The 21,473-nt window shown below is 39.1% G+C and overlaps 1 protein-coding gene across 2 annotated transcripts in view; it reads right to left on the bottom strand.

Moving 5' to 3' along the window:
• LOC126457241 (serine/threonine-protein kinase mTOR) overlaps nt 1-21,473 on the bottom strand; it is a 263,986-nt gene that overhangs the window by 82,656 nt on the left and 159,857 nt on the right. For both annotated transcript variants that reach the window (XM_050093384.1, XM_050093385.1), the window contains 4 exons: nt 14,037-14,241; nt 12,913-13,084; nt 8,192-8,372; nt 4,392-4,608 (listed from right to left, as the gene is read on the bottom strand). In XM_050093384.1, the coding sequence (XP_049949341.1) occupies nt 4,392-4,608; nt 8,192-8,372; nt 12,913-13,084; nt 14,037-14,241 (775 nt within the window). The remainder of the gene's footprint in view (nt 1-4,391; nt 4,609-8,191; nt 8,373-12,912; nt 13,085-14,036; nt 14,242-21,473) is intronic.

The following is a 21,473-nucleotide window of genomic DNA, read 5'->3' as shown; positions in this document are numbered from 1 at the left end:
CATCAAACCAGTCTCAGGACTGAAGACCACAACAACAACAACATGTCAATAGTTATTACACTTTAACATAACAGGTGGGTGGAATATAAAATAACTAGAGCCATAAAATTCACTTCTGACCATTCAAATTGCAACCCCATGAGGACGGTACACACAAACATCAAACTGGTATTGAGTGTATTGCATGCTTGGATATGCAAATGACAAGCTTTTCATTTCTAAGTAGGTAGGAGTTACACTAACCCACATTCTTTGTGTAAGGATGGGTTTTACAGCAGGTTTCTCATTTAGAACTCTCAACGTTGGCTGCTTGTTAGATCACATTATGCCTTGCATCAGAAAGAGAAACATACATTAGCCCATGTTGGAATTTGAAAAGGGCAGGATAGTGGCCTATGGAGACATTTACTGTTCTGTGATATTGCTGCTCAAACATATGGGACTCTATGACTGTCATGCAAAAATGGAATATACGGGTTCAGGCCCTCAACAGCTCTGCACGACTAGTGCCCGAGCGGACAGATATATCGCTCACTTGGCTGAGCAGGATTGCTGAGCCACATCACATACATTGATTCAAGAAATGAGCTCGTTTTCATCAAGACAAGTATCCACAAGGACAGTGTGACAGTGTCCAGAGCAGCCCAGATTGTCAACATTGCAAACATTGTCACAGCTACCCTAGAAGGAGCAGAAGAGAGACATGCACTGACAGTGGTGCACTCAACAACAACACCAGTCACATGAGTGGCATCCTGTTGTCTTTTCAGATGAATCGTGGTTACGTCTTGATGTGTCAAGGCTAGTGACTGTGCCCTTCCATGTCTTCATCGTATAATCTTTCAACAATGGATTTTCACCCAGCAGCAGAGTATGCACTGATTTGAAACTTCCTGATTTTTATATTTTGTTAATGAACTTATTGACTGCTCAATATGAACTTCCTGATTTTTATATTTTGTTAATGAACTTATTGACTGCTCAATATATCATTTACATAGTGTTGGTTTCTTTTCTACTCATGGTTTTTTTTACACCAGTTTGATCCTAAGTTTACTGAGTTAAGCAACTGGGGATCCCTTGCAATCATGTATGTACTCCTAAGGGTATACCACGTAATACTTGGATGTAGATACAAATCTTTTGAAATGTGTGTTCATTATTACATAGTGAATATTCATTCTCCTTATCTAATACCTAAATAGTGATGCAACCACCAAAATTACAAAAGATTAAACAAACAAATAAAAAATTAAGATACCGTAAGCTAATTTATTGAGGAAAAAAATTACTGTGAGTTGAGATAATGGTAAGTAGACATAAAGATCGATAAAAAAATAGATGTTTAATGAGCTCTTTTTAGTTGAAATCAAATGTAATGCACACAGCAAATAAATATAAAAAATACAAGAAATGTTATCACACTGAAATTATGGTAATAATACTGTGGAGCAGTGAAATTGCTGGATGGGAGGTATGGAAACTACCCTCCCCAACCTTTCTGCATGTTTCCCCCAGTCATGTTCTCATTGTAGCTCAAAGATTTAGTCAGCAGAAATTAGAAGCCTTTTTACCTGTGCCTATGTGTATTGAGACAAATAAGATGAACACTGCCACTGAACAACTCAGCTGTCTGACACATGTACAAGGCATGCAGAAAATACTGTAGCGAAATACCAATCCTGGATACATTCCTAAGACTTCTCATATTTAGTATATTTTCATGTGAATTGTGAAGTACATTGTAGAAAATACATTATTATTGCTCATCTGTCAGTTCATAAAAAATTAAATTTTGATTACATGAATAATTAAGCAAGTTAGTTTATAGTGATATATGAGGTGCATTCAAGTTCTAAGGCCTCCGATTTTTTTTCTAATTAACTACTCACCCGAAATCGATGAAACTGGCATTACTTCTTGACGTAATCGCTCTGCAGACGTACACATTTTTGACAACGATGACGCCATGATTCCATGGCAGCGGCGAAGGCTTCTTTAGGAGTCTTGACCACTGGAAAATCGCTGAGGCAATAGCAGCACGGCTGGTGAATGTGCGGCCACAGAGAGTGTGAATGTGCGGCCACAGAGAGTGTCTTTCATTGTTGGAAAAAGCCAAAAGTCACTAGGAGCCAGGTCAGGTGAGTAGGGAGCATGAAGAATCACTTCAAAGTTGTTATCACGAAGAAACTGTTGCGTAACGTTAGCTCGATGTGTGGGTGCGTTGTCTTGGTGAAACAGCACACGCGCAGCGCTTCCCGGACGTTCTTGTTGCAGTGTAGGAAGGAATTTGTTCTTCAAAACATTTTTGTAGGATGCACCTGTTACCGTAGTGCCCTTTGGAACGCAATGGGTACAGATTACGCCCTCGCTGTCCCAGAACATGGACACCATCATTTTTTCAGCACTGGCAGTTACCCGAAATTTTTTTGGTGGTGGTGAATGTGTGTGCTTCCATTGAGCTGACTGGCGCTTTGTTTCTGGATTGAAAAATGGCATCCACGTCTCATCCATTGACACAACCGACAAAAAGAAAGTCCCATTCATGCTGTCGTTGCGTGTCAACATTGCTTGGCAACATGCCACACGGACAGCCATGTGGTCATCTGTCAGCATTCGTAGCACCCACCTGGATGACACTTTTCGCATTTTCAGGTCGTGATGCAGGATTGTGTGCACAGAACCCACAGAAATGCCAACTCTGGAGGCGATCTGTTCAACAGTCATTCGGCGATCCCCCAAAACAATTCTCTCCACTTTCTCGATCATGTCGTCAGACCGGCTTGTGCGAGCCCAAGGTTGTTTCGGTTTGTTGTCATACGATGTTCTGCCTTCATTTAACTGTCGCACCCACGAACGCACTTTCGACACATCCATAACTCCATCACCACATGTCTCCTTCAACTGTCGATGAATTTCAATTGGTTTCACACCACGCAAATTCAGAAAACGAATGATTGCACGCTGTTCAAGTAAGGAAAAGTCCCCATTTTAAGTATTTAAAACAGTTCTCATTCTCGCCGCTGGTGGTAAAATTCCATCTGCCATACGGTGCTGCCATCTCTGTGACGTATTGACAATGAACGCGGCCTCATTTTAAAACAATGCACATGTTTCTATCTCTTTCCAGTCCGGAAAAAAAAATTGGAGGCCGTAGAACTTGATTGCACCTCGTACACTGAGGTGACAAAAGTCATGGGATACCTCCTAATACTGCATTGGAACTCATTTTGCCTGGCACAGTGCAGCAACTTGATGTGGCATGGACTCAAAGAGTCACTAAAAGTTCCTGGAGAAATACTGAGCTGTGTTGCCTATGTAGCCATCCATAATTGTGAAAGTGTTGCTTGTGCATGATTTTGTGCATGACCGACCTCTCGATTATGTACAATAAATGTTTGACAGGATTTATGTTGGGCAATCTGGATGGCCACATCATTCGTTTGAACTGTCTAGAATATTCCTAAAACCAATCATGAACAATTGTGGCACGGTGACATGGAGCATTGTCATACATTAAAATTCCATCGTTCGTTCTTTGGGAACGTGAAGTCCATGAATGGCTGTAAATGGTCCATGACTGGTTCAGTTAAACCAGAGGACCTAGCCCATTCCGTGAAAACACTGCCCACACATGTATGGAGTCACCACTAGCCTGCACAGTGTCTTGTGACAACGTGGGTCCATGGCTTCGTGGGGGTCTGCACCACAATTGAACCCTACCGTCAGCTCTTACCAGCTGAAATTGGGACTTGTCTGACCAGGCTGTAGTATTCCAGTCATCTAGGCTCCAATCGGTATGGTCATGAGCCCAGAAACTGTCCTAACCAATACATTCATTGTACCTTCCACATTGATTTATGTGGTTATTTCATGCAGTATTGCTTGTCTGTTAGCACTGACAACTCTATGCAAATGCCGCTGGTCTAAGTCGTTAAGTGAATGCCATCGGTTGCTGCTTTGTCCATTGTGAGAGGTAATGCCTGACACTTGGTATCCTCAGCACACTCTTGGCACTGTGGTCTCAGAATAGTAAATTCCCTAATGATTTCCAAAATGGAATGTCCCATGTGTCTAGCTTCAACTAGCATTCTGCATTCCCAAAGCCTCTTAATACCCGCCATATAGCCATAAACAAGTCGGAAACCTTTTTACGTGAATTGCTTGAGTACAAATCACAGTTCCGCAAATGCACTACCTTTTATATCTAGTGCATGTGATACTATCACCATCTGTATATGTGCATATCGCTATCCCATGACTTTTGTCACCTCAGTATACTGGTGTGATGGGAGGAAACTATGAACAAATGCTGAAATTGGTGTTTTCCTGTAAAGCTGTAAACATGCAGCATCATGAACTTGTGGTACTACTGTACTGATTGCATGTACCTGTTGCGCAACGTGATACTGTTCTCGATGCACAGCTAACACGGCACGGTAGAATGCCCCATCTTGTGAATCTCTTGGTACGCAGGCCACAAATTGCTCCATAGCTTCCCACTGGCCAAGACCCCAAGCTGAGGCAGCAGCCATGCGGGACATCCTTTGTCTCCCATCTTCATCAAAGTGGTTCCAGTTCTTGCGAGCTACTTCGTGCAGTTGACCCCTTTGTTTCAATTAAAAATTACGTTTTACATTAAACAATAATAATTTATTGCTTTCCTGAATACAAAATTATTCTACTAATCATATACACAAACACACAACATAAGTATGACTATTTAAAAATTTAGAGTATATTTTGTTAAAGCACTTTTTTTATGAGAAAGACAGTTTCAATTTCTGTTGTTTCATGATCAGTCACAAAGTTACATCAGTGCTATTAAAATGAAATGCAAGAATTATAACAATGCCTTTTGTAGTGACCATCTCATACTTCAGATACATGTACATTTACAGCGATCATAGTTTTTTGTATTGAACCAATTTTATACATTAAGTTAATATATACACAAAATTCATAGCTTTCTTCCTATTTCTTGAGCAGGTGACTTTTACAAGCATTTTACATCTTTGTCATCACACCTATCTTAAAGGACATTGTCAAGTACAGTGAGTGAATGTTTTAATGGCATTCTCAACTGAGAAACTTTTTCTGAAATCCAAACTGTGATTTATTAAAGATATTATTGCGTACTATTCTGGACTACATCAGACTCTCAAAAATTTTGGAAAATGATGTCGGTAATGAATGCGTTCAATAGCCATTGATGTATCTCCTGTCAGATCTTTTAAAGCACTGTTTAGCAGTGGTGTATTTCAATCTCTCAAGGAAAATGTCCTGAGTCAGTGATGAATTACATATTTTGTAAAAGACGCTACTTATTATGCGGGAACAACTCTTTAATATTGGGTTGGAAACACTATCAAATCCAGATGAGCTTTTATTTTAGTGCAAATTTATAATTTTCTTACTTCCTGGATGAATTTCACTCTGCAGTGCCATGTGAGCTGATGTGAAACTTCCTAGCAGATTAAATGTGTGTGCCGGACTGGGACTTGAACCCAGGGCATTTCAAAGCAAGGAGATGAGGTACTGGCAGAAATGGAGATGTGAGGACAGGTTATGAGTTCTGATCAGGTAGCTCATTTGGCAGAGCACTTGCCCATGAAAGGCAAAGGTTCCAGGTTCAAGTTTCAGTCTGGCACACAATTTTAATCTGCCAGGAAGTTTCTTGATTTCACATGGAGAAGTGATTGGGATATCCATATCTGCCTGTGACTGACAGTTACATGCAGAGATAGAACTGTAGAACTAAGATAAGCTTCCCAGATCATACCTCCTAGACCCAGTTCCGCACAAATTTTGAACTTATCACAAACATTAATTGCAGCATATATTCTGCTAAAGAATAGAAGAATGTCGTCTCTGGAATTAAGATACATTTATTCTACATAAATAAAACAAGGAATTACTGATGAAACAAAACTAAATGGACTGCAACACAAATTCCAAAACATCAATTTATGAATAGCAGAAGAAATGCCAAGGAGAATAACCTTGGACCATAACAAATGAAGTAGATTTAAGGACCCCACAGTTTATTTTGTTTGTTCAGGTGGAGAGAAAGAAAACAAATTTTATTGCAGGAATTCTGCAAAAGACTGCATGTGCTACAATTTAAGAAGGAAAACAACAATTTACCAACACAGCTTCAGGAAAAGTGTGTTTAATATCAATGAGAATGGAATTATCAGGAGTGGTAGGATTGTACTCACAATTACTTACTGCTCATCATGCTTGATCTTAAGTACTGCTTACAATTCTGAGACATGACATTTGTGTTTCTGAGAAGGAATTTTTGAATCAGCTTATTTTTACAGCAGTACCACCAACGACGGAAAATTGGGGAAAAAATCATGCAGTCACAAATTTTTGTACCGTGGCAGGATGGGGTGCCATGAACAACATACTAGAAATCCTGACTGGTGTGGTGTGAGGCTGGGGAAGGGGAGCAGTTAAAGGTCAATTTTTAACATTTCTCACATTTATACAATGGAGTTATTTTAAGCTTATTAGCTGAGTACTTATTTGCAGTTATTAAGGGAACTATTACGTCAAGAAGTTCAACAGCTGGAGCTGTCTACTACACTGGAGAGCCTGTTCCAAGTGTAACACGCTGTCAATATGTATTCGACAATGTTAAATTTTGTCCACTATCAACAGCTGAAATATTTTTCATGGCATGATAGGTACCAAATAGGTCATCCCAGCCTCAGCTCTCTCCCCACATATGAAGAGGTCCAGTGCTTAAACTGGCTCCCTTTGCAACAGAAGTAGGTCATTTAGGTGTAGTGGAACATCGTATATTTAAACATAAGTCACGCAATGCATTAGAGAAGATTACTGCCTAGACTTGAACATAATCAGTCCACTGCAAATAACATATTTACATCTACCTTGCAAGATATACTGTGGATGTGTGGAAAGAGCCTCCACTCAGTAAAGCCCATTTCTATAAGTGCCATTAATTTCTGAGTGTGAGAATTACACAGTCTACGATTAACACAAGTTATGGTGAGGGAAGTGCAGTAACTTTCTGGTCACTCACTAATTCTAAATCAAGTGAATATAACATGGTCACACGGCTATACAATACACTGTCACTGAAAGACAGCAGCAAAGTGGCACATTTACCAATGCCACCCTTTTCTCACCAACACAGTCTAGGTCACTGGCAACATCACACCAATAAATTAAACACTTCTCAACCACTGCTTGTAGGAATGTATTTTACATAAAAGCTCACTTAACAATTGGAAATAAGTACTCACGTAACACTAAAAACAGCACCATTATATAAACTTGAGTACAGTGAAGTTCTTTTGCCTACTCTCATAAGAGAACTTGACAGGAAATGCTGAGAAGGTATAATAATCAATCTGTAAACTGAAAAGTGAGCAGTGCTCATGGTGGGTGATGTTGCCTTTCCCATAGGAACATTATAGTTGCCATACAAGATGACTAAGAATCAAGTTTCCCCTCTAGCAGTGTACGACATTGTGCAGAGATTTACATAGAATATATCCGCATTCATATCTTGTGTTAGTATTACTAGTGATCATAACCATATAACATGTAGTGTTAATGCACTTTGTGGAAAGTACCCCCGCCCCCTCCCCCCAGGTATAAATACAAACTATCAGCTGTGATTCATAAGGTGAACTGCAGAAGCTTCTGTATAGCTTTGTGAAACACCCTATAGTTGCTTCTTGTGACACAGTGGGGTATAGAGAGTAGGGACTCGCCTGCTTGCTCTTCAGTTTGCAGACCTACAAAGGAAGTATGTGCATGACCACAACACAGTGATCTGCCATCCTTCACGCATCTACACAATTAATCTCTTAATAGGGTTCTACTTCACTTAAACATGGTACACATTTTTCAAATTTGTTCTTAATCCACTTCTTTTAATGATAATCGTTGATTTTCTACCATTCAGTCTGTGATTTTTCCATCCTCTTTTTAATATGTTGTTCATGACACACTCTCCTACCACCGTACAAAGATTTGCAACTGTACTAATTATTTCTGTTGTTCATCCTTTTTTGGTTTTCATTGACTGAGTTACACATATAATTTCTTATTTCTCTATCGAGCTACTCTTTTCATTTTACTTTATGACACACAATAAACTCCTGCTAAAGCAGGAAAATGCAGACAGAGAATACATCCTTAAACAACTCACCATTCACCAAGGGCTTCGAGGCATCTCATTTGCCCAAGTGCTAACTCAACATCACCAGGACATTCATCTAGACGCTCTTCATATGAAATAAGAGCTTTCTCCCAGTTATGTAGTTTCTCATACCACCTCTCTTGGACTTTGAGGTCTGCACCCTGGTGATTCATCACATATTCAAGCAGACCTGAAAAAAAAACAAAGATCAATATTACATTAACACTAATAATAATAATAATAATATATGCTTATCATTTCTCAGTGGTGTTTTTTTGTTGGTACACCATATCTCCCATATGTCTTAATCAAAATTAATGACTGATATATCATTTTCAGGATTTGGTTCACCACTAATGACTAAAAATACACAAGAATTTAGAAGGTGCCATCTATTGACAATCTAATTTTACTATTATGCACAACAGTGGTTGGAGTTGTTTACTTTCTTTAGGAAAGCATTTGTACGTGCAAATAAACTGAATCACACCAATAGTCATCATCACAGATGAGTACTGTTCACTTCTCTAACTTAATTTATACTTAATATAATAGAAGGAAACATTCCACGTGGGAATGTCTGCTTGTGTCTGTATGTGTGGATGGATATGTGCGTGAGTGCGAGTGTATACCTGTCCTTTTTTCCCCCTAAGGTAAGTCTTTCCGCTCCCGGGATTGGAATGACTCCTTACCCTCTCCCTTAAAACCCACTTCCTTTCGTCTTCCCCTCTCCTTCCCTCTTTCCTGATGAGGCAACAGTTTGTTGCGAAAGCTTGAATTTTGTGTGTATGTTTGTGTTTGTTTGTGTGTCTATCGACCTGCCAGCGCTTTCGTTCGGTAAGTCACCTCGTCTTTGTTTTTAATTTATACTTATATCTAAAAACAAAGATGATGTGACTTACCAAATGAAAGTGCTGGCAGGTCGACAGACACACAAACAAACACAAACATACACACAAAATTCAAGCTTTCGCAACAACAGGAAAGAGGGAAGGAGAGGGAAAGACGAAAGGATGTGGGTTTTAAGGGAGAGGGTAAGGAGTCATTCCAATCCCGGGAGCGGAAAGACTTACCTTAGCGGGGGAAAAAGGAAAAAAGGACGGGTATACACTCGCACACACACATATATCCATCCACACATATACAGACCCAAGCCAAAGCTTGAATTTTGTGTGTATGTTTGTGTTTGTTTGTGTGTCTGTCGACCTGCCAGCACTTTCATTTGGTAAGTCACATCATCTTTGTTTTTAGATATATTTTTCCTACGTGGAATGTTTCCCTTTATTATAACCATATCATTAATTTATACTTATTTATTTAACTTTTGGTTCATAATTACTTTACAATATTTGCAACATAAAGTTACATTTCTCCTAACCTCAATACCATTAGTCTACAGTGCATATTTCTTTTTGTAACTTAATTCTTCATTACTTTATAGAATTTTTAGTAACCTCAATGCCATATCAAAATCTTAAACATTGTTAATGTATTTATGATAATTTTATTACCACCATATTCAGTGCCAAAGAAATCAATGAACAAAATATTTCGCAGTTCTATTCCAGGGTGATTCTATGTTAAAAAAATGATGATTGTACAAGAGTTAATAAATATGTCACTTTCAATTTGTTATATAGTGAGGCAATGGCTTACATCAGTATTGATTCTGCACAACTTGAAGAAATAAACAACATTCAGTTGTACCCGTAGAATTTTAAATCCATCTGGTTTACCACCTTATCAATTGCTTTTAAAGAAAAATGTTGTTATCACATTATTATGAGAAGGAAAGTTGTCGCTCACCATACAGCGGAGATGCTGAGTCGCAGATAGGCACAACAAAAAGATTTTCACACTTAAGCCTTTCGGCCAGTGGCCTATGTCAACAATAGACACACACACACACACACGCACACGCACACGCAAATGCGACTCACACACAAGCCTGCAGTCTCAGGCAACTGAAACCACACTGAGAGCAGTAGCACCAATGCACGATGGGAGTGGCAACTGGGTGGGGGAAAGGAGGAGACTGGTGCAGGGAGAGCAAGGCATAGAATGGTAGGAATGGCAGACAGTGAAGTGCTGCAGGTTAGGCGGTGGGCAGGGGAGAGGCGGGGAGTGGGGGGGATAGCAGGAAAGGAGAGAAGTAGAGATAAATAAATATAAAATAATAAATGAAAAGAAAAAAACTGGGTGTGGTGGTGGAATGAAGGCTGTGTAGAGCTGGAATGGGAGTAGGGAAGAGATCAGATGGGTGAGGACAGCAACTAACAAAGGTTGAGGCCAGGAGGGTTATGGGAACATAGGATGTTCTGCAGGGAAAGATCCTACCTGTGCATTTCAGAAAAACTGGTGTTGGTGAGAAGGATCCATATGACACAGGCTGTCAAGCAGTCGCTGAAATGATGGATATCATGTTTGGCAGCGTGTTCAGCAACAGGGTGGTCCACTTGTTTCTCGGTGGCTATTTATGCGGACAGACAACTTGTTGGTTGTCATGTCTAAGTAGAATGCAGCACAGCGGTTGCAGTTTAGCTTGTAGACCACATGACTGTTTCACAGGTAACCCTGTCTTTGATGGGATAGGTGACATTAGCGACCAGATTGGAGTAGGTGGTGGTGGGAGGATGTACGGTACAGGTCTTGCATCTAGGTCTATTACAGAGGTATGAGCCCTGAGGTAAGGAATTGGGAGCAGGGGTTGTGTAAGGATGGACAAGTATATTGTGTAGGTTTGGTGGACGGTGCAATACCACTGTGGGAGGGATGGGAAGAATAGTGGGCAGGACATTTTTTTATTTCAGGGCATGACAAGAGGTAATCAAAACCCTGGCGGAGAATGTAATTCAGTTTCTCCAGTCCTGGGTGATACTGAGTTATGAGGAGAATGCTCCTCTGTGGTCGGACGGTGGGGCTTTGGGAGGTGGTGGGAGACTGGAAAGATAAGGAATGGGAGATTTGTTATTTTACAAGGTTGGGAGGATAATTACGGTCAGTGAAGGCTTCAGAGAGACCCTCGGTAGAGTTCAAGAGGGACTGCTTGTCACTACAGACGTGATGGGTGGCTAGGCTGTACGGAAGGGACTTCTTGGTATGGAATGGACGGCAGCTGTTGAAATGGAGGTATAGCTGGTGGTTAGAAGGTTTGATATGAATGGAGGTACTGATAAAGCCCTCTTCAAAGTGGAGATCAACATCTAGGAAGGTGGCTTGTTGGGTTGAGTAGGACCAGATGAAGAAAATGGGAGAGAAGTTGTTAATGTTCTGGAGGAATGTGGATGGGGTGTCCTCACCTTCGATCCAGACTGCAAAGATGTCATCAATGAATCAGAACCAGCTGAGGGGTTTAGGATTCTGGGCGTTTAGGAAGGATTCCTCTAGATGGCCCATGAACAGGTTGGCATAGGATGGTGCCATGCAGGTGCCCATATCCGTACCCCAGATTTGTTTGTAGGTAATGCCTTCAAAGGAGAAGTAACTGTTGGTGAGGATACAGTTGCTCATGGCAACTAGGAAGGAGGTTGTTGGTTTGGAATACGTCGGGCATTGGGAAAGGTAGTGTTCTATAGTGGCAAGGCCATGGGCATTAGGGATGTTAGTGTACAGGGAGGTGGCATCAACAGTGACGAGCAGGGCACCGTATTGTAAAAGGACAACTGTGGAGAGTCGGTGGAGGAAATTTTTGGTATCTTTCGTAGGAGGGTTGGTTCCAGGTAATAGGTTGAAGGTGTTGGTCTACGAGAGCAGAGATTCTCTCAGCAGGGCACTGTAACCGGCCACAATGGGGCATCCTCGGTGATTAGCTTTATGGACTTTAGGAAGCATGTAGAAGGCAGGAGGTGGGGAGTGGTAGGGGTGAGTAGAGAGGACGACTCTGGGGAGAGGTTCTGCGATGGGCCCCCCGCCGCCCAACCTGCAGCACTTCACTGTCCTCCATCCCCACCATATTGTCCCTCCCCCTTCCCGCCCCAGCCTTCTCCTTACCCCCACCCAGTCGCCACTCCCATCATGCACTGGTGCTGATGCTCACCATGTGGTTTCAGTTGCCTGAGACTGCAGGCGTGTATGTGAGTTGCGTTTGCGTGAGTGTGTGTGCATTTGTGTGTCTATTGTTGACAAAGGCCATTGGCCAAAAGCTTTAAGTGTGAATATCTGCAACTCAGGATCTCTGCTATTTGGTGAGTGGCAACTTTCCTCCTTATAATATTGTTACAATCCATCCTGGATTTTCCATTGATGAGACAACGATTCCCCATTTGACCTTATGCTTTATTAATGGTCATAGCGAAGGCTTTCGCTATGACCATTAATAAAGCATAAGGTCAAATGCTTCAAATAGCAGGTTTGCATTTACCAGTACCTATTTTTCACATGGACAACTGACCAGATCGCATGTTCAGTGATATTTACATTAGTGCTGAAGACATGTACAGCCAAAAACTTAACAATGACCACAATATAAGTGCTAACATTCTTTACAAAGAAGTTTGGTAAAACAGAGACAATATATGCATTCTACATGTTTTGAGTAAACCATATTGTACTGAATGATGTCGATTTTTTATAGTGAGACTATAATTTGATACTACTATTGATGACCGATCAGGATCGAGTGCAAAAAATTTGCAAGGATCAAATAGTAATAGTAGTACTAGTATTTATTATAATATGCTATATAATGAAGACAGATGCAAAGCTTAAAAACTACTGCACTAATAGTTCACCTGCAGCTGCTTCTTTCTGTTGCAGTTTGTTGTTAATGGAGATAAGTGCCTCAAATACTTGGTTATTTGGTTCTTTGTGAAACTCATCCTCTTTATAATGAAGTGCTTTTGCATATGCTCTGCAGTGCATTGCACGTTCTCCTAACAACTGTGGATCCAGTGGCAATGGACCCTGAAGAGGAAAATAATTTTGATAATAATATACACAAATAATTCACATAAGAATACTCAGTTATCTACCATAAGCAGAACATTTAAATGGCAAACAGATACTTTTGAGTAAATGGAAATATAATGATACAATGCCAGAAATGGATATTTGATTTTCATAAAATGCTTTTATAAGATGGTAAAAGTGGCAGTTGCTCGAAACGTTTGTGATGATAGTGTGAGTAACAATACGCTAAAGTTGTACTGCTACATTACTTAATACACCATTTTCAAAAAATAGAATTTAGTATTTTGGTCTTCACTTCTTCATCATTTATTTCATTCCTGGTATGACCAACAAATAAGTGGTTAGGATATTTCCACCTGTTGCTTGACACTATGAAAGTTTTGGCAAATTAAGTTTTGCTTCCAAATTTATTGAATATTTCTTGCATTGCTGTTTTTAAACTGGTTTTGAATCTGTCTTTTTTTTTAAGTCAGCAGCTTAGATCTGGAAAGAAACTCAGCTTTCGCTGTTGAAGTAGCGTGAATTTTTGCCACCCCATACAGTCTTCTTGGAAAATAAATATGTAGCATGTTTGCTGCAGTATTCTGGAGTTCACACCAAAGATTATTCTGGAGTTCACACCAAAGATCACTGACATATTCCTCAAATCTGACATGAAATTTTGCTGCTGGTTGAAGAGACGAAGACTAAGCCATACTGGGTGTCTTCCAAAATGTACTTGCATTATCAAAGTTCATTTTTATCTACTCTGACCTACCACTAGTACAGCAATAGTCATTTTTTACTTCACACAGTGACAGAGGAAAAATATGTGTAAAATATTCAGTGCTCGATATAAAGTGGCACCATTTATGTTATCATTATCTGTGTTGTTTCTATTTCAAAGCCAATCACAAAATTTTTATTCATACACATACTGAATCTTCGATTAAATGAAGATACATACCTTATCACAGTGTTCCATGAATTCTGCAAGGTTCAGAATAGTCTGTGTTATTTCAGGAAGGTCTGGAACCATAAGAGCCTGTTCCAAACTCTGAATTAGCTCATCCTGTAGTGATTTGCTAAGTTCAGTCCAGCAGGAGACAAATGCGGCATTGAAAAGATCACGTGGTAATTGAGAATACGTCTGTGCCAGAGCCCAACATGATCTGAAACATTAAAAAAAAAAAAAGAAAAACAAATGATACGCTGTAGCAAGGACATTTTTCTGTCAGATATTGATGACTGTATCCAGCCTATGTCAAATAAAATTAGAAATATTTCTTAGAACACATTCAAAGTCTATATCAAAACAGTCACAATTGTGATTCTTGGATTCTTGATGTTTTTAAACACTTAATTACTTTAATTTTTATGTTTTCTGGCATTCCTTAGTTACTTCTATATTCTTAGGAAGTGATTTGTTTACTGCAGCTAAATGAAAGGCTGTTTTCACTTCTTTTTATACGCGAACCATTTTCAGTGGCCTGCAATATATGTTTCTTTTGTGTATAACAATTGCTTCACATAGCAATTATAGATTTGTTACTACATTACATGTTTTTGTTAGTCTTTTGCTGTTAGGTGCGAAACAACTTTTTGTAGCACAAGTTTTGTGAGGTTAAATGACCTTTTTTTCCATTTAAGATTTGTGGACTTATTAGTGCATATGTGCCATCCAGGAGATGTACTTAGTTTCGTACACAGCATGTCCGATTTTTGGCATTTTATGAGCACGTTTCAATTCACTTCCACTGTTCACTGTGTTTTGTTTTGATTTGTTTACTGTATGTAGTATTGCCAACTGTCATTCTGTGTTTTTCCTTCATCTTTTGTTTGTGTTGTAGTGTCTGTATTGTTTAATCTTGTTTTGTTTGTTTGCAATGGCCACGCATATTTTTTAAGTTATTGTTTAGTCTGGGTATGTTCTACATCTCTGTTTGTTATTGACCGATGAGTTTTTACTTATACTGATTTGGTCATTTGTTACTTTCTTGTACATTGCATGAGCTCTTTGCATGTGAAAGTTTCCTTTAATATTGGTTCATATCCTAGCTTTATAAGGTGTGCAGCAAAGCTGGAGTGGCTATTTTCGTATTTCCAGCTTCTTATGTGTTCTTTTATCTAGCTTTGAAATACATGCCTGTCGATTCCCAGGTAGATGGATTTGCAGTCTTGACATTCTAACTGACATACGTCGGCTCCTTGGTATACGTCTTGTTGTTCCACTGGTGTTTATAAATGTGATTGGAGTGTATAATCCTTGTTTCTTCAGTACATCTGCTGTTCTGTGTGCCAATCTGTGTCTTTATGTCATCATTTCTTTTTGTTGGTCATGTCATGGGTGTTCCCGTTCTGTGTGTTTGGGTGTACAGGAATATCTGTGTTGTTTGTGTGCTGTTTATTTTCAATTTTCGTTAGTTTTGTTTTGATTTTGTAGTTGAGCTCTTGCATTATCTGCATGTTACATACACTGGTATTGTCTCTGAGCTGTATTGTTTCTAATTCTTTTTCATCGTTTTCTCCACGGAGTGGGATTTTGTTCAGATGTATTGTATGTTGGAAACCTACTAGTTTGTGGTTTTCTGTGTTTCCGTGTGGCATGTATAATTGTACCTGTTGCTGTTGGCTTTCTGTGGATGTGAAATTGTGCTTATTATAGTATCTCTCTCTACTATATTTGTTTATAATGTAACTGGATAGATAAAAAATCTACTCACCAAGCAGTGGCAGGAGAACACACACATAAAAAAAGATTTTACTTTGCAAGCATTTGGAGCCACCGGATCCTTCTTCTGGTTGATGGGTTGAAGGGAAAGGAAGAGGGGTGAAGGAAAAGGACTGGAAAGGTTGAGAAAAAGGGGTAGAGCTTGGTAAAGTAACCCAGAACCCCGGGTCAGAGGAGACTTACCGGATGGAATGAGAAGGAAAACTGATTCATGGGGACTGCCAAAAACTCATTATTTCATTTTGTTATATTTGTTTGTGTGTTTCTTTTTCTATGGTGAGCTGAATATAAAAATCAAATAAATATTGTCCCTGAAATGGATATTTTTATTTATACTGTTTATGTCTGCATGCATGAAGCTGGTTTATTTTCTCTACTGATTCAAAATGGCTCTGAGCACTATGGGACTTAACATCTGTGGTCATCAGTCCCCTCTCTACTGATTCATCTACCATACTAAGCCATTTTCAGTTGAATTTCAAAATGAGGGTTTACTGAACTTCATAGATCTGTAAATTTTGGGGTGCATTCAAAACTGAATATAGACAATTTATCATAAGCCACATACAACGGACCTAATTACCATGACTGACTCATGTCACCCAGCTGCACAATAATGTGTGTATTTTTCTTCATGTTCTATTGGGTGGCAAAGTTATGATTGGAGAGTGTCACAGTTAATAAAGAAATTAATACAATACTACAGGTTGGTTTAGCTAATGGGTCTGCAGTTAAAAAAAATTCAGATTTAGATAAAAAGATTTACAATAAAGTACAGAAGCAGACAACCTTGAGGTCGTCAGAGACAGAGTACAAGCTCAGATTGTTTGAAGGATGGGAAAGGAAATCAGTCGTGTCTTTTCACAGGATATAGCCCAACATTTGCATGTAGCAATTTGGGAGAATCACACAAAACCTAAATTGGTATGGCCAGATGTGGGTTTCAACTGTCATCCTCCCAAATGTGTCTATAGTGTGTTAAAAACTGCACCACTTCGCTTGGTGAACTTTTGTGATACAAACCATCACTAGAAATGAAGTATTATTCACAGCTTAGCTTCAAAATATGTTGAAATGCAAACTGATGACAGATATTCATGTATTCAACATCACTCTTCCTGCCAACACATTTTCTTTATACTTTTTTCCACTTCCATCATTCGTACATCAGTTCTTTCTGTATGGACTTAATGTTGTGTTCATGGTTTTCTTAATTTCTCCACCCTCATAGAATTTCTTCTTTTTTGATTTGTCTAGCTCTGGGACTGACACCTCACATGATGTTCACATCACTCATGCCAATCTTTGTCTCAATTTCAATCTGAAACTTAGAATGTTGATTGAAATGATTATACTGGTAATTGGATTAACCCTTTGACTGCTGTGGACGTGTTAACTCATCATGCCTCGCCATTCCCCTGGTGCGCCTGACGTGTAAACACACAGCCTTGGGTCTTCCCTACAGCATTAAGGATGTGTTTACGCGTCCGCACCACCGGCCTTCCCACCATTAGGGGCGAGTTTAGGGGCGCTGAGTCACAGCTACCTGAGCGCTACGGACATGTATACATGCAGAGCTGTCTTTCCGCCCTGCTCTTCTAGTAGCTGTTCAGTGGTCTGACTGCGTAGTTCGAGAGTGCATATATCTTTGTTGCTGTGTTCACTCTTTGCAGAATTCGACTTAAATTCCTGTATTTTCATCAGTTTTCTTGTCTTCTATGTGAGAAATGTCACGTCATTGTGGTTGCACAGATAAAGAAATCCTGGATATGCTCACTAAGAGTGACAGTGAGTGTGAATTATTTGACATTGCTAACAGTGATGAGTCTTCAATAGACTCTCGAAGCTGTAGTCCTCAGCCCTCTACATCACAGGGGAGAGCAAGAATTACAGTCAGCAGTTACTCTAAATCTGAGGAATCAGAAAGTGACTGTGAAACGATTCAGAAAAGAGCACACTTAAGTGACACATTTGACTGGAAAGAAACCGATTTCCAGCCATTAAACCATTATTTCGATGACTCGAGTTCAGGATACAAATTTCAATCAGATACTCACCCACGCATTCTTTCATTTTTTGTGATATTTATGTCTCAAGAACTGTTGCAATTTAATGCAGACGAAACAAATCGTTTTTGCGTTTACACCAGAGAAAATATTACAGAATCTGTGAATTCTCAACTGTCAAAGTGGAAACACACTGGATTTGAGGAAATGTATTGTTTTGTTGCTGTTTGCCTTCTATTGACACAAGTTAAGAAGTTAAAATTAAGTGATTATTGGTCCAAAGATACACTTTTGAACAAACCAGTTTTTAGCGAAATTATGTCCCGAGACCGTTTTTGTCTACTTCTGAGAATGTTACACTTCAGTGATAACTCTGCAAGTATTGGAGGCAACAGCCAATTTAAAATTACGACGATTGTTGACAAAGTTTGTAAGACATTTCGTAATTAATTTTGCCCACATCACAAGCTTTGTATAGATGAAAGTCTCTTGCTGTTCAAAGGACCACTATCTTTTAAGCAATTTATTCCAACCAAGTGAAGTAAATTTGGAATACAGACATTTGTACTGTGTGACTGTCAGAGAGGGTATATTTCAGATTTTACTGTGTATACAGGTGCAACAACAGAAATTGGGTTCCACAATGTGGGAAAACCTGGCAGTGTAGTGGTGGGAAAACGTGGCAACGTAGTGGCAACTCTTATGGGACCATATTTGGAACAGGGTCGTATTCTATATGTCGATAACTGGTAATCCAGCCTGGACCTGTTCCTCTTGTTTCACAACCATGTAACACCTGCACGTGGCACTGTTCGTAAAACCGGCGCAACATGCCAAAACTGCAGAAGAAATTAAAACGAGGAGAAAATGAGTTTAGGTCCACTGAAAAGGTCCTTGCTATCAATTGGTGTGATAATAGAGAGGTATACATAATGACCACAAGCCACACAACACAAATGGTTGACACAGAGAAGACTGACAGAAATACTGGCGAAAAAATAAAGAAACCGCAATGTATTGTAGATTACAATTCGAGTATGGTGACATGGTACTGAGCTCAGTGGGATCAGTGCGTAAGACTGTGAAATGGCATAAGAAATATTTTTTTCACATTCTGGATTTGTGCATTCTAAATGCTCATGCTCTCCACTGGTCGGTAACAGGGCAAAAAATGGCACTCGCAGAGTTTCACCTTCCTCTTGTAAGGGATATTGTAGGAAAATATGCTACAGAATGGAGAAAAGCTGGTGGGGGAAGGCGCTACGATGACGAGAAACCTCTGCAATTCACAGGGAGACATTTTCCGGCTGTTATCATGAGTGAACATTCACAGAAAAGTATGCTAATGCGCAGATGCATGATTTGCACGAAACAGAAAGTGCACCGGGAAAATATATACCTGTGCAAAACTAGCAATGTTTCACTATGTGTTGCACCCTGCTTTGAGACTTATCATACAAAGAAGCATTACTAATTGCTGGTCCTTTACTAATCACTGGTCCAAAGCCCGGATCGAAAAGAAGGATGGGACATAGATGCAACAGGTGTAAAATTATTCATACGAAGCCTGACTTCTTCATATGTAGCAGTTTACTGGCAAATGAACGGACTTTGTGATTGAGATTGGGCAATATCTGTACTGTGGCAAATATAATTACGCCGAGAACATTGCGCCAGTATAACAAAATCTCTGGGTATGATACATTTAAATTATTAACGCGTAACATGGACAGTTATATTCTTTTATCCTTAGTAGTACAAATGTAGATCACACTCAGTCTACTTGTACAAAACATGTTTTCCATAACTGATTTAAACACCTTTGATCAACGAGAAACAAAATGCTAAAGTTAAAACTATTTTCTAAGTACGATTTTTCTTGCTACTTTGCCTCTGTTGTTAGCCAATACTGAAAATTAAACTCATTGTTCTGGGGAGGGTGGGGGGCTTAAAATTTGTTGTTTGAATGAGACTGGCTTTAAGCATTAACAGAAAACGGTATATGAAAAAGAAGTATCGAATACATCCTTCTTTCATCTTTTCATAAAAATCAAAACCTTCTCAACTAATTTGAAGATTATCGGAAAATAGTAGGGGAATAAATTTTTTTATTCCTTATCGTTGTGCAGTCGATCTATTGCACTCTAAATTTCATTTTCATCATGCGTTCACACTACTAGACATGCTAACCCGAAGTTTAAATTGTTTTCAGGTCTGATTTTCGCACTCAACTTTCATTCCAGCTGTACAGCTTGGTATGTTTTATGGAGTATAGTTTTTTAGCAAAATCAGAATGAAAATACTTTTGATGCTGTTACAAAATCTTCAATTTTGTGCTTAATTCATTCAGTACTGAAAAGTGTATGGAAATGAAACTTTATATTTAAGAACCTTGTGTTCTTAGGTTACTACATGCCAAGTTTAACGTTCGTCATAGCATTAGTTCCGGAGATGCAAGAAGCCAAACTTCAAATTTTTTTCGGGCGCCTATTTTTTTGGCCGATTTACCTACTATTTTCTGGCTCAATATGGCTCGTAAAATTCTTTTCATTATTATTCTTAAGAGAATGCATAAAGTTGTACTAGATGGCCAAATTTTATTTCTTTACAAAAACTATTGCCTGAGATATTACAGCTTAAAGGTGCCAAAAATTCACGCTGGCTCCGCACAAGTCGTATTCAGCCAAAAAATATTCAGCACAGAGCAGGTTGAGCAGAGCGGGCCGATCCGGTCCCGGCGGCGGCTCCGAGAAACAGGCACGCAGTGCAGGTAGACGGATTACGCTACAGGCTGCGGTGCCTCAGCATGCTAAGCCTTCAGCAGTCAAAGTGTTAAAGTTAAATCATTATACACATCACTTGTGAAATTAGCAGTGAATAACATGATCTTGAATTTGAATTTTTTAGCTGATTAATCAGAACCTAAGTGAATATGATTTTGTTAAGCTTTGGATGTGATAGATATAATAAATGCCTTAAAGATGCTATTACATAAAAGATTATGTAATTAATGTCACAAACCTGCAAATCAATTAAAAATAATGTAACTTCTCATTTTTAAAATTAAAGTTCTTACTATAAAATACAAAATCCTAATTCATGCATTTGCAGGTTGGTTTTGAAACCAAACTGTGTTTTTGTTGAAGGATAGTAGTAAACTATAATACAATCACATCTGTATAAAAGAAATCCTCCCTTGACTAATCTATATGATATGCTAGACCTCATACACTGCCAACTTCAATCAATGACAAATGCGAAACTTTGAGCAGAGAATATCACCATGTCTTCCAAAGTCTCTCTACCAAACATTTCAGGACTAGCATCTCTATGAGGAAGGATGTCATGAAGAATGGTTTATTAACAGCCTAAAGTTTTAGTTTCATTATGACTCTTTTTACTTCACATTGCAACAAAAAAACATTCCTGACATTAAAGTTGAATTGGTTCAATAGTCAGACTAGGTTATCTGCTATTTGCTGATGATACTGTGCTGTTTAACTTATTAAAGAACAACTTAATATGAGAGTTACAAATGTTAAAAGAAACACTGTTTGAAATAATGATGTTATTAACAATCAATGAAACAATGGCAAATCCAGGATGGAAAGTGAGAGTCTTTTTGTTGTGCCTATCTGCGACTCAGTATCTTCGCTATACGGTGAAC

This window comes from Schistocerca serialis, chromosome 2 (assembly GCF_023864345.2).
Source record: "Schistocerca serialis cubense isolate TAMUIC-IGC-003099 chromosome 2, iqSchSeri2.2, whole genome shotgun sequence".
Lineage (NCBI taxonomy): Eukaryota > Metazoa > Arthropoda > Insecta > Orthoptera > Acrididae > Schistocerca > Schistocerca serialis.
The sequence above is the reverse complement of the archived record's forward strand: the minus strand, read 5'-3'. Positions and strand labels throughout refer to the sequence as shown.